The sequence below is a fragment of the Piliocolobus tephrosceles genome, chromosome 9 (assembly GCF_002776525.5).
Source record: "Piliocolobus tephrosceles isolate RC106 chromosome 9, ASM277652v3, whole genome shotgun sequence".
NCBI lineage: Eukaryota > Metazoa > Chordata > Mammalia > Primates > Cercopithecidae > Piliocolobus > Piliocolobus tephrosceles.
In genome coordinates this window covers 118,665,588-118,680,183 of record NC_045442.1, presented here as the reverse complement: position 1 = coordinate 118,680,183, position 14,596 = coordinate 118,665,588, and the positions used below count along the sequence as shown (strand labels likewise).

General features: G+C 45.8%; 1 protein-coding gene across 3 annotated transcripts in view; it reads left to right on the top strand.

Moving 5' to 3' along the window:
• The window catches only part of CAMK1D (calcium/calmodulin dependent protein kinase ID), a 507,832-nt gene that overhangs the window by 408,539 nt on the left and 84,697 nt on the right, over positions 1–14,596 (top strand). For all 3 annotated transcript variants that reach the window (XM_023223230.3, XM_023223231.2, XM_031936220.1), the window contains one exon: positions 13,274–13,412. In XM_023223230.3, coding sequence (XP_023078998.1) covers positions 13,274–13,412 — 139 coding nt within the window. The remainder of the gene's footprint in view (positions 1–13,273; positions 13,413–14,596) is intronic.

The window sequence follows — 14,596 nt, the reverse complement described above, 5'->3', positions numbered from 1 at the left end:
GCAAATTCTTCCTGTGGCTTCTGTTTCTCTGTTCAATTTGTTTGTAATGAATGAGTGTTTCTACAATTACTTTAGTGATTGGTTTTTATAGAGAGACAATTGCAAGTGTAAAAGCACGAACTTTAGGTCTAACCGTGCTCCACACCTTGACTGACCGTCTTTGCTGGAAGGCAGCTCCTAAATTCTGGGCGTGATGCCTGGGAGCTATTCAAAATTACAACCTAAATTTCAGGACAGCAACATGGGTGCCGTTCATTCCTTGGGAACAGTGGTATCCATCCTTAGTAAACCTTATAAATATTGGGGGAAGAAACTTTCTTTGTCTTTTTTTTAACATTAAGGCTAGTGCATACTATTAATACAAACATAATGTGGTTTTATAGGTTGTTAAAAATGTTGTCTTTGATCATGTTGCAGTGTTCTCATTTGGTGTCACGTCGTGGCTTATTTTCCTCTATACTAAATGTGGAGGATGAATGTGTAGGTGCTAGAAAGTTAAAAGAAAAAAATCCATTGTAAGAATGGCTTTTGTCCAATAAGGGGACTGGAACACATGGAAAGTGTGGTTTGTTTTTTTCATGGAGTCTCGCTCTGTCGCCCAGGCCGGAGCGCGGTGGCACAGTCTCAGCTCACTGCACCTTCCACCTCCTGGGCTCAAGCAGTTCTCCTGCCTCAGCCTCCCGAGTAGCTGGGATTACACGTGCCCACCACCACGCTAAATTTTGTATTACAGGTGCCCACCAACACGTGGCTAATTTTTGTGTTTTCAGTAGAAAAAACAAAAAAAGTTTCACCGTGTTGGCCAGGCTGTTCTCAAACTCCTGACTGCAAATGATCCACCTGCTTCGGCCTCCCAAAGTGCTGGGATGACAAGTGTAAGCCACTGTGCCCGTCCAGAAAGTATGTTTTAAAAGCTGCCTACACTGTAGCCATGAGTAGAGGTTTTGTTCTGTTCTCAGGTTGCAGCCATTTGAGCTGAGGGAGAAGGAGCCAAGGACAGTGGATGCTTACCCGGAATGCCTGGCAGCTGGTCTGTTTCCTCATCTTAATTCTAGAAGAGCATGTCAGTTGACAAAGCCATTTCAGCACATACTGTACATTTGTGCAATTACAAGGGAAGGCTTTAGAACTGTTAGCTGTCAAAATCCACAACTGACAAATTGCCATGATTTAATTGCTTTTTTTTCCCCAGGCACTGATTATGTGTGTTTTGATTACCCCACTCTGTCCATGTGGCACAGATTGGGCTATGCCATTGCCAGCCAGTTGTCCCCACCCAGGGGTCACCCCATACCCACATGCTGTGCCATATCACTCACTCACTTACCCTTTAGCAGACCATTCTAAATGGTTTTCTGGCATGATTTTTGAAATAGGTGATTATTAAAATGTGCTGAAGGGTTCTTTTGTTTAGATGTGACCTTTGATTGCAGAGGGAAGTCACCGAGTCTTGTCTGCTCGGGGTCCCTGAGCAGACACAAAGCCAGGACCAGCCAGGTGGGACAGCCGTTCCCTGGATGGGCTGGGGGCTCTAGAATATTCTTCTGAGTGTGGGGCACGCACTCCAAGCTCAAAGGCCAAACTCAGAGCAGAGGAGGCCGGGAGGAGAGACCATTGGTGAAATAAGGGTACAACGTGCAAACCACTATCAAGGTTAAGGGGTGGGGAAAGTCAAGAATGAATGAATGATGAATGAAGTAGAAGTTGAGGGAGGATTGTCTCAGCAGCCAGTGAACTAAAGGAAGTAGGCAGGCCAGATGCCATGGCTCACATCTGTAATCCCAACACTTTGGGAGTCCAAGGTGGGCAAATCACCTGAGGTCAGAAATTTGAGACCAACCTGACCAATGTGACAAAACCCCTTCTCTACTAAAAATACAAAAGCTGGCTGGGCATGGTGGCGCATGCCTGTAATTCCAGCTACTCAGGATGCTGAGGCTGGAGAATTGCCAGAGCCTGGGAAGTGGACGTAGCAGTGAGCTGAGAGATCATGCCACTGCATTCCATCCTGGGTGATGGAGTGAGACTCTGTCTCCTCCAATAAAATAAAATAAAGGAGGTAGGCTTCAGAAGGCTTCTGTGGTGAGCTTCATGCTGCACGCTTTGAGAATTTACATGGCTGCTTAAGGTCACTATACCCAGCTAGACCACACCCCACTCACTATGCAGTTTTGTGCAAAATATTTATTCATTTGTTTATTATTCAAGAGACAGAGTCTTGCTCTGTCACCCATGCTGGAGTGAGTGGCACAATCATCGCTCACTGCAGCCTCCAACTCCTACCTCAAATGATCCTTCCATCTCCGCCTCCCAAAATGCTAGGATTATAGGAACACCACCCTGCTCAGCCATCATCTTTCTTTAGTCAGCAAATATTTAGTTCACTTATTCTCTGCGTAAGGACCATGTCAGGCTCTGGGTAAACAGCAGTAAATGAGGCAGGCATGGCCCTGCCTTCCTGGAGTTCACAGTCTGGGATAGGGTGGGACAGGAGGAGGAGCCTGACCCAAGTAACTCTGCTAACACCTAAGTATAACTGGTGTGTGCTGTGCAGAAAGACAGGTGCTAAGAGCGAATGTATTGAGGGGTCTGATCTGGTCTAGGGGTCAGGAAAGGCATCTCTGTACTAGTGATCTTCAATCTGGGACCTAAGCAATGAGTACGAGTAGAAAGACAAAAATGTGTGAGGGCTCTGCAGGTCCCAGCCTCAGCAGCCGGCACAGAGCCAGGGAGCCATGCAGTGGGCGGCTGGGGCCATGCGCCTGTCAGTGTTACTGATAGAAAGTAAATCCAGAAGCCACTGAGCCTTCACCAACAAAGGCAGTGAGTCAAGTTTTGCAAGGCTGAGCAATAGACAGGCAATCTTTGTTTCGTCTTTGCTCTTTCAAAGGCATTGTTAGGTCTTTCTTGGATTATCTTTTTTTTTTTTTTTTTTGAGATGAAGTCTTGCTCTGTCACACCGCAGTCGCCGCCTCCCAGGTTTTCAAGCGATTCTCCCACCTCAGCCTCCCGAGTAGCTGGGATTACAGGCACCCACCGTCATGCCTGGCTAACTTCTGTATTTTTGCAGAGATGGGGTTTCACCATATTGGCCAGTCTGGTCTCGAACTCGTGACTTCAGGTGATCTGTCCACCTCGGCCTCCCAGAGTGCTGGGATTACAGGCGTGAGCCACCGCGCTGGCCAGATTATCTAAATGCATGTGCCTACCCACACTTGTGCTAGAAGAGTTTCAGTCGAGATCCCCATTGGCTGAGAAACACTAGAACAAATGTAAATACTATAAATAAGGTGTGCACATGACCTAGCGTGTGGAATTGTAGTCATTGGAGACACGGGAGGGTAGAAGGGGGACGTAGGATGAGAAATTACCTAATGGGGACAAGGCACACTCTTTGAGTGATGGTTACACTAAAAGTCAGACTTCACCACTACAGTATTTCCATGTAACGAGCTGCACTTCTCCCCCTTATATTTGTCCAAATAAAAAAAATATACACATGCTAAACATCCACATAATAAACTCCCATTAAAGCTGAACAAAGGAATTAAAGGCATCTTTTAGGCTTGTCATAGAATCGGGGTCCTATCAATTTGTCCTCACATTCTGAATCTCTTGAGCATATGTAATTGCATAATTGTTCTCCATAAGTTTTTAGTAGAGTCACTGACCCCAGAGAGACCAGGACGTGCTGACAGCCACTGGCAGTTCCCTGCCCAGGAGCCACTGGTCTTATGAACTGTCTGTAACCAAGTCATATTCCGAGGCCTATGACAGAGCCATCTCCTGTCTCTTCCACTTGTCATCTACTCAAGGAATATCAAATGACTTTAGTATCAAGAAAAGTATAATTGAAAAACAATTGGCCGGGCATGGTGGCTGATGCCTGTGATCCTAGCACTTTGGGAGGCTGAGGCGGGCAGATTGCAAGGTCAAGAGATTGAGATCATCCTGGCCAACATGGTGAAACCCCATCTCGACTAAAAATACAAACATTAGCTGGGCGTGGTGGTGCGCGCCTGTAGTCCCAGATACTGGGGAGACTGAGGCTGGAGGATCACTTGAACCTGGGAGGCGGAGGTTGCAGTGAGCAGAGGTCGCACCATACCACATGCCAAGTATAATCTTCCTAACTGGACTAATTGTAGAATGGCCAATATGTGACCATCAAAGAGCTAATTACAAAATATTTTCAAAAATTCATACATTCAAGAACATCTGTTAGTATAAAGCTCATGCTGGCTGTGTTCTACCAGAAGGTCACTAGCTGGGGCTATGCCATGTCAGTGACTGGTTCATTAACTTAGGACACCTCATGAAATACATCATGCTAGGTTGATAGCTCTGACCCTCATCTTACAAGTCCTCATTAAACTAAAAGGTTATAGAGAGATATCTAATTAATGCAGACGTCACAATACTCAGTTGTGAGATTTTTTCCAAATACCATCCCACGTGTGTGGTCCTCAGGATCTTAGAACCGGCTGCCTCACCCTTCTCTCTGGAATGCTCTTCCCCTGACCACACGTGGCTGCCTCGTTCCTGTCGTTCAGAGGGGCCATTACTGAGTGCACTAAACAGCGGCTGCACCAGCCGCCCACTAGACTGTTTCACCTCTCCGCCCAGCATTTCTAACACTCTGGCACTTTCAAATATTTTCTTTCTCTCCCTCTCCTACTAGAATAGAAAAGTTGTATGTGTTGGCGATTCAACGTGAATAAATGTGGTTTACCCTCTTGGAATACAAAAAATTAAAATGACTTGTCATTAACTTACCAGCTTTGGAATGTGAACAGGTGCTTTGAGTTAGATGAGATTAGCTATTTTCTGTTGAAATCTTGATCACGCTAATAATCTCTTAACAAATCCTTTAACTTTTTTTATAAGTAATGCAAAAGTAGAATTTCTTTATCAGTCTTGACAAACAAGTCTCCCAAGAAAAATTAAAGTGTCTTTAGTGCTTTCTTATGTACTGTTTTGGTTTTGTTTGAGACTGAGTTTTGCTCTGTCACCCAGGCTAGAGTGCAGTGGCATGATCTGAGCTCACTGCAACCTCTGCCTCCTGGGTTCAAGTGATTCTCGTGCCTCAGCCTCCTGAGCAGCTGGGATTACAGACATGCACCACCACACCCGGCTAATTTTTTAATATTTTGTAGAGATGTGGTTTCGCCATGTTGCCCAGGCTGGTCTCAAACTCCTGACCTCAGGTGATTCTCCCGCCTCGGCCTCCCAAAGTGCTGGGACTGCAGGTGTGAGCCGCCGTGCCCAGCCTGTGCACTGTTTTGGACATAACCACACTTTTCCTGGCCAGCCTTGAAGGGCGGCCGGCTGGAAACAGAGGGTAGAGTTAGAAGCAGGTGATAGTAACGAGTGACTGAGGTCCCATCCAGGGCAATTCAAGCTTCTGCCTGGATGGCTAGAAAATCAGTGTCCACCACGGAGCTGGCCGATGTGGATGTGTTGTTTGGAGCACACCTGAGAGAAGAAAACAGAGGAACACAGCAGGGGGCTTGTGACAGCAGCTGCAGACCTCTGTTGAAAGACAGTGGACATATCGAGGAAAGGGCCTTTATTCCATGATGTCTCCACCCCAGACCCACTCCACAGAACATAACCCCTCTCAGTGGTATCTCTTTCGGAAATGGGAAACTTTAGGACACAAGCAACTTAGCATTGACCATCATCTGAGGCAGCACATCCAGCCTACACTGCTTGAGTTTCAAAACTCTTCCTGACTTGACTTCATCCTCAACCAGTTGCATTTCCTAGATACATCAGGCCTCTTCCCGTATCTGCTTCCTTCCTGCCTCTCATGCTCTTCTCCCTAACTCCTGTCTCTCTGAGCCTCCTGTTGCTTTGAGAATCAGCTGAAATGTCTGCAGTTCGACAAGTGCTCTGCTGGACTCCAGAGACACAAAGGTAGTGGAGACACCTCCTCCAGGAGACCCTTCCTTACCCTTCAGTTTCTCCCTTCTGTCATGTCCAGCCCTGCATCCTGCTAGGGTCACAGGTGGCAAGTCATTAGTCACTGGTGTCTTGCCTGTAAACTAGAGCAGCTTCTGTAGCTCCCCAGACAGAACAGTCCTGCACCTCAGGTGGCGGGGTTCTACCGTGTGTGCATTTAACCCTTCTCTCATGGCCTGTGTTCTCCAAAAGAATGAGTTCTGGCTGCTTCCACTGGTTCCCCTTTTTCAGTATAATTCCCTTTACTGGGCCTTGGCTGCCCTCTGGGCTTCTCTTCACTTAACTAAATACTGCTCCTCCTTTTCAGTTTTATTTCTTATTTTTTTGAGATGGAGTTTCGCTCTTGTTGCCCAGGCCGGAATGCAGTGGTGTGATCTTGGCTCACCGCATCCTCTATCTCCCTGGCTCTAGTGATTCTCCTGCCTCAGCCTCCCGAGTAGCTGGGATTACAGGAGTGTGCCACCACACCTGGCTGGTTTTTGTATTTTTAGTAGAGATGGGGTTTCACCATGTTGTCCAGGCTGGTCTTGACCTCCTGACCTCAGGTGATTCACCCACCTCGGCTGCCCAAAATGCTGGGATTACAGGTGTGAGCCACCATAGAGCCTGCTCCTCCTTTTAAGACAGCTCAGATCGCCTCCTCCTGCCTCTTTCCAGGGGTCCCTTCTGGGTGCTCTTTTGAAGTCTTCCAAAGCACCTTCACCACACTGCCTCCCTCCACCGTCAAAGCCATTCACACCCTGGTTTACTTGGCTGTGTGTGTCAGTCTCCCGCACTGGACTATGCACCCGTTGGAAACAGAGGCAGCATACTGTCTGGCTCCGTACAGGATCATTCCATGATGTGAAGAAACAAAGCACAATAAGTCGCGAACATGGTGGGTGGGTTTCCCCCAATAAACCTGGAAAAAATGTATAAAGAGAATGTATATTCAAAGACACTTCGCGTGAGTATGGAAGACCCTTTACGTTGCCTGGTGTATTTGTTTGGGCTAATGGAACAGTATACCACAGACTGGGTGGCTTAAACAACAGGCATGTATTTTCTCACAGTTGTGGAGGCTGGAAGTGTAAGATGAGGGTGTCAGCAGGGTTGATTTCTCTTGAGGCCTCTTTCCTTGGCTTGCAGACAGCTGTCTCCTTGCTGAGTCCTGACGTGGTCGTCCTTGAGTGCGTGGAATTCCCAGTGTCTCTTCCTCTTTGTGTGAGGACACAGGTCCTATTGGATTAGGGCCCATCCATACAACCTCGTTAAACTTCAGTTACCTCTTCAAAGGCCCTATCTCCAAACACAGTCTGATTCTGAGGTGTACTGGCGGGTCAAAACTTCGCCATATGGATTTTAGGGGTACTCAGTTCAGTCCATAACACCCAGATGTGGAGAAGGCAAAACGCCCAGAATCAGAGTGTAACCGAATACAGGTGGTTAAATATAGCCAGTCTATTAGATGGAAAGGCGTGTGTTTGTATTTTGGAAATTTCTGAACAGATTGAGGCCTGGAAGATACTGTGAAATGGAATTCTAAGAATAAAGATTTTTAAAAATTATTAAAGTAGGATTTGTTGAAGGAAGAAAATATTGAGGGGAGAGTTGCATGAAATGAAACCTTAATCTCCCAGAAGTGGGTGAGGGAGTCCCCCCAGGAGCAGGGAGTGTGTGTGGGTGGGCACCAAACCTAATGAAGTTATGACGATTATAGGCACCAGTGTGGGATGGTGGACAGCTGCCTTTAGTGGAAAGAGGGAAATCTCAGGTTCAGCCAAGGTGGATCTTGATTGAGGAAAAGATCCAGAAGATGGAAACTAACTTTCTCCAAGCCAGGTTAAAAATGTAAATATCTGCCTTCCGGACCTTGGGGCTTCTCAGTTGAGAAATGCTTTGTTTGTTTGTAGCCTTTCTTCATCACGGCCTACAGATTTCAAGAGTATCTCCCCCTTAGGACTAAATATAAGGAAGAGAAATGCTGCTTAGAAAACACATTTATAACCAGCCTTGCTCTGGGGCCCGTTGAGACCGCACAGTCCTTGCAGCATGCCCCTGTGTCTTCTCCACTCCCCCTGTGTCTTCTCCACTCCACACATGGGGCAGACTTTGTGTATTTCAAAGGTATTTCGAAGGTGAATTTCAAATATTTGATGTGCCACTACTTTCTATTACGCTAGCATCATGGCTAGTATTTCTCAGACTGCTCTCACAGCATTGTACTATTTGGCCTTCTTCATATGATTTTATTACATCTAGCTTCCATACTACAGTAGAATGGATTGTTGGAGGCTGCTTCCAGCAGTAGCAGAAGTGCTCCCTTTTAATGAATGTGTGGTTGATATTGTTCGAAGACATAAAATACTTTAAATTACAATTAGCAGTAAATTGTAAGATAACAGGATATCTACCAAAATCAGAGGGAGAAGTTTTGAATGCATGTAAACAACAGCATGGTTGGCCAAGGACTAACAAGGGATACATTGCATACTGACTCGATTAGACTGCATTGCAGTATACCACTGTGTCATCAGAGCTGCGTTTACTCGGTCCAGCAACTTCAAAATGATGTTATGTTTTTTGACAATTACTTCTTAATTTGAAAGGATTTGGATCATGTAAAATTTGGCAAACATACTGAAATTTTACTGAGATTATTATATCAAACGATTTCACATTTGCATATTTAAAATTTGCACACAACACAATAGCATTATACTGTCTTAGCCAAGGAAGATTAGAAACTGAACAAACCCTGCCGGGCACAGTGGCTCACACCTGTAATCCCAGCACTTTGGGAGGCCAAGGCAGGTGGATCACGAGGTCAGAAGATCGAGACCATCCTGGCTAACATGGTGAAACCCCATCTCTACTAAGAATACAAAAAATTAGCTGGGCGTGGTGGCGGGCACCTGTAGTCCCAGCTACTTGGGAGGCTGAGGCAGGAGAATGGTGTGAACCTGGGAGGCAGAGCTTGCAGTGAGCCGAGATTGCACCACTGCACTCCAGCCTGGGCGACAGAGCGAGACTCCATCTCAAAAAAAAAAAAAAAAAACTGAACAAACCCAAGTTCAGTGCAGAGGCAGGTTATTCTAAATAAACTTCGAAGTTGGAATTCAGAAGAGTAGAGAATTTTCGACTATCTCTTCTGTCTTCTGCTTCCTTAATCTTTGCCAGCCTGTTTACCTTTCCAGATCTGCATCTTATGAAGCTGAGCCTGTCTCCTAATAGCTATTATGCCATTGATTCACTTTATTTTTTTTTTGAGACAGGGTCTTGGTCCTTCACCCAGACTGCAGCGCAGTGTTGCGATCATAGCTCACTGCAGTCTCAACCACCCTGGCCTCCCAAAGTGCTGGGATTACAGGTGTGAGCCACTATGCCCGGCCTCATTTATTCATTTTAATATATTGATATATTACTATGGTTCTATTCCTTTTCCCCAATCACCTGACCCCTGTCCCTTCTAACTTCATTCTGATGCTTTGCATGTTTTAATTGGGGAACTTCATTTCTGATGTGGAGCTTTCAAAGATGCACACAGGAGGCTTGACATAGAAGGTGTCTGACTCAAAAAAAAATCTCTCAGTCAATCAGCTCAGCAATCAAACAGCCAACCTAAGCATGGTCTGCAAGCCTGAAAATGAGACATGCAGCTTGCCATGATGCCAAACTTATTTTCCCAGCAGTGATTCTGGGACAGTGTCTACCTCACAGCTAGTTTTGTGAATAAGTCAGTGCTGGCTGCCACAACAAAATACCATATAGATTGGGTTAAACAACAGAAATTTATTTTCTCACCGTTCTGGAGGCTGGAAGTCTGAGATCAAGGTGCTAGCATGGAAAGATTATAGCGAGGGCTCCATTCCTGCCTTGGAGGCAGCTGCCTTCTCCTTGTGTCCTCACATGGTAAAGAGAGAGTTCTGGTCTCCTTCTTCTTACAGGGACACTGATCCCAGCATGGGGCCCCACCCTCTTTTTTTTTTTTTTTTTTTTTTTTTTGAGATGGAGTCTTGCTCTGTTACCCAGGCTAGAGCACAATGGCATGATCTCGGCTCACTGCAACCTCTGCCTCCCCATTCAATCACTTCTCCTGCTTCAGCCTCCCAAGCAGCTAGGATTACCGGCACCCGCCATCATGCTCAGCTAATTTTTGTATTTTTGTAGAGATGGATTTTCACCATGTTGGCCAGGCTGGTCTCGAACTCCTGACCTCAGGTGATCCTCCCTCCTCAGCCTCCCAAAGTGCTGGGATTACAGGCATGAGCCACGGCACCCGGCTACATCCTCTTGACTTCATCTAAACCTAATCACCTCCCAAAGACCCCAGCTCCAAACGCCATCATCACATTGGGATTAAGTCTTCAGTATATAAATTCTGGGGGACATAAACATTCAGTCCATAACAGTACCATAGGTTTTTGAAATGCAGGCTTAAGGAGAATTTTGAAAAGTACAAAGAGATTTGCAGATTTAAGATATTTTTATTAGTCATAAAAATATATGACAATATCATATTATCGTATTTCTTTATTGGCAAGATTCTAAACTTTCCCCTTGTGCCTCGGTTTCTAAGGAGACCAAATTCTTTCCAAGCAATGTTCAGAAAAATAGAGCCCTGGTGCAATTTGAAATGTAAGAAGCAGAATATTAAATGTGCAGAGCATTGAGACTCTGCAACAGTACATAGTACCCTTTGATGCTTCGGTGTTCACTGCATTGTTGACCTGTGGCACTGCTGTAAGACAGAAAATATATGCAGATATTTTTATTCAGTAGAATTTGTCCATACCTTATATATCACATAATGGGGAAAAAGAGGACCTTGATAGAATGGGAAGCAAGACAGGTAGGTTTTGAGGAAGGCAGAGGGTCGGGCAAGGTTTGGATCATGGGGTCCTAAGGGCAGGAGGTGGTGGGAGCAGTGGAAGGGGTAAGCATTCTTGCCACAGGTCCTCTAGCAGCTGCAGAAGAGAGGAGACAGTAGCGGGCAGAACAGTGAGAAGCGAGCCCTGGAGACAGCAGTTAGGGAGTCCGCTAATGGAAGGGGGCCTATGTGGAAGGGCACAATCGAAACAGACATCCCTCCCTCATAGCAAAAGCTGCTTCAATTGCCTCCCACTGGGCATGCTCGCTGGCATGTAATGGGCACCCAGGAAATGTTGAGTGAGTGGTTGAATAAATAATTAAGTGAATGCACGCCGGGTGCAGTGGCTCATGCCTGTAATCCCAGCACTTTGGGAGGCCAAGGCGGGAGGATCTCTTCAGCCCAGGAATTTGAGACCAGCCTGGGCAATGTGGTGAAACTCCATCTCTACTAAAAATACAAAAATTAGCCGGGCTCCTCAGAAAGCTGAGGTAGGTGGGAAGATCGCTTAAGCCCTGTAGGTCAAGGCTGCAGAGAGCTGTGATCACGCCACTGCATTCCAGCCTGGGCTGCAGAATGACACCCTGTCTCAGAAAAAATAAGAAGAAGAAGTGAGCCGGGCACAGTGGCTCAAGTCTGTAATCCCAGCAATTTGGGAGGCTGAGACGGGCAGATCACGAGGTCAGGAGATCGAGACCCTCCTGGCTAACATGGTGAAACCCCGTCTCTACTAAAAAATACAAAAAACTAGCTGGGCGAGGTGGCGGGCGCCTGAGGCAGGAGAATGGCGTGAACCTGGTAGGCGGAGCTTGCAGTGAGCTGAGATCCTGGGCGACAGAGCGAGACTCCATCTCAAAAAAAAAGAAGAAGAAGTGAAGAAGTGAATGCCTCCAGGGCACCCAGACTCCCTTTGTCCCTGACAGCAGTCTACCTCTTGTGGTACTTTCTTGAGCTCTGCAAAGTTTCAGATGTTGAAACTTGTTGGAGGAAGGTTCTAATAAATGACAAGTGGAGAGAAGTTGGCGTGAGGAGGAGTATCTTGAGCTCTTGGCTTACCTAAGCATGGATCATTTAGACGACGTAGTCGTCAAAATGTAGTTTCTCCCAGTCGTTTCCATTTCTTTTCACTCTTTGAATTGCTTTTTTATTTCTCCTGAGCACCTTTTCTTTCTTACGTAGATTGTCAGTTTGCCTTGGAAATGAAACAGTATCCAAGCACAATATTGCCTGCTATGACTCTAGGTAATGGAAGAGACTAGCGCATAGGCCTTTCACAGCTGCAGTGGTTGTTTGATTAGTTTTTTTAGAAGAAGGTTTCAGTGGATCAGTTATTGCACATACATTGTTGTGCCTTGTGGAAAATGAATCCTATCTTTGTGTGTGTGTGTATGAGTGTGTGTTACCATAGGGCTTGTCTTTTGTTGTATCTATGAAAGCTTTAAGGTTGTTTTTTAAGCTGCTTTTTGATTTTAGTATTTCAAATCCATCTCATCTTGTTTTTGAGAAATGTTTCTTTTTTTTTTTTCAGTAGTGTTAATAAATCCCTTGAAATTTATTTCCAAGATGACTTACTGATTTGAGATGATGTGGAGAACACTAGTTGAGTTTGTATTCTAGCTCGTACACTTCCATTATTTTGCTGAACTCAGAGCAGCATAAAATATCAGAGCTGAAAGGTGCCAGAGAGGTTGCCCCCCCAGGCCTTCTTGACCCTTGCCAACCTAGTCCCATTTTGAAAAAAGTTTAAAAATGTTAAATGCAATCCGAAATGCAAAGCAAATAAAAAGATACAGCATCACTAAAATCAAAGCAAAGTGATGAAATATCGTGTTAACTTTTTGCCTGATTTTTCGTAAATCAGAAGTGGCCTTGAGGTTCTGATCATTCCAAGGGCATGGTCCCACTCACTGCTGAAAATGTTGACCAGATTCATCCCCTAATTTTACACATGAAAACGTCAAGGTCCAGGGATTCAGGGAGTGTTCATAGCTCAGTGTATTAGGAGCAGAACTTGGTCAAAAACCCAGACATCCCGTTGGCAGGCCAGTGTTCTGCCCACAGCACTCTCAGTCATTTAAGGATACTGTCTCATGCAAAGGAGACATCTTATTCAGGGTCATCTCCCTGTGTCCGAGGATGCTGGTATTCAGGAAGGTTTTTTTTTTTTTTAACTTTTTACATCATCACAGCAGAACAGAGGCAAAGGCCTGGACAGACCCCAGGTGTGGCGGGTCCTTGGACCCTGTTTTTTAAAATTTCCTTGACTTTGTTCCAAACATTTGCACTGCTGTGACGTGGAAACATTTCCTGGCTATAGCCTCTGAGGAATAGGGGGACAACATCTCAATCTGGAAATGGATTCATTTTTGCAATAAAGTTTGGGTCTTTTATTACATGGGAAGCTTTCCCTTCACAATTCAACAGATCCTCTCAAACTTCTAATATGTTCTTTTTTGCCAGGGTGTCTGGTGGAGAGCTGTTTGACCGGATAGTGGAGAAGGGGTTTTATACGGAGAAGGATGCCAGCACTCTGATCCGCCAAGTCTTGGACGCCGTGTACTATCTCCACAGAATGGGCATCGTCCACAGAGACCTCAAGGTGAGGCCACTGCTGAGCAGCGTCCTGCAGCCACTCTGCAGCCCGCGATGCACCTGTCCAAGAGGGCTGATGCCAGTGGGGGCCTGCGGCTGCTCTGATGTACAGTGGGCGCAGCAGATGGTGGGCATTTGTGTACTTTCATTTGTCAGGGCCTTTGGGATCCAGACCCAGAAGTATCTCAAAAGAAGATGAAGATTCACATGGCTGGCCACTGTTCATGAGATTTTTACAACTATTATGTAGCCAAAGGGTTACAGGGAGGTGGGTGTTATATTGCTTCAAGCCCATCTAAGAGATGATTTTGCTCAAGACACATAGGCTGCAGAAACCCTTCTCTTGGTGCAGTTCCGCAGTACCTTTGCCAATTCCAGTCCCATTGCAGCACAACACACCGTATAAAAGAAAGAGAGCAGTGGTCAGACACTGTGAGAGGAAAGTGAAAGGAAACAGAAGGTAAGCAGATATAGAAGAGGGAGAAGAGAAATAGAATGGAAAAAGGTTAAAAGAGCTATGACTGGCCAGGCTTGGTGACTCATGCCTATAATCCCAGCACTTTGGGAGGCTGAGGCAGGCAGATCATGAGGTCAAGAGATCGGGACCATCCTGGCCAACATGGTGAAACCCCATCTCTACAAATATACAATTAGCTGTGTGTGGTGGCGCGTGCCTATAGTCCCAGCTACTCAGGAGGCCGAGGCAGGAGAATCACTTGAACCTGCGAGGTGAAGGTTGCAGTAGGCCGAGATCACGCCACTGCACTCCAGCCTGGGCGACAGAGCAAAACTCTGTCTCAAAATAAATCAATAAATAAAAATAGTGTCCTGCAGGTTCTTTTCTTACAATTTCTTAATGAGGTTTTGGTATATTGACCCTTTACCCCTTGGTACAGAAGGATCTGGGCCTTATATGGGCATATATGCCCCTCCCTAGCAGGTCTATGTAGACACTGAAGAACAGATGTCAAACATATAGTTCTGAAGGGTGGATGTCACACATACGGTACCAAAGGTAGGTATCAGACATATTAACTTGAGAAACAGTGGAAAGCAGTGCGGTTGACCCAAAGCTGCAGTGTGGCGTCATTCTAGGATACTTACAGGTCCTGCCCCCAGAGCTTACTGCACCAGTCAAGACAAAAATTCCACCCCAACACACATACCCACCACTCATTATAAACGCGAAGA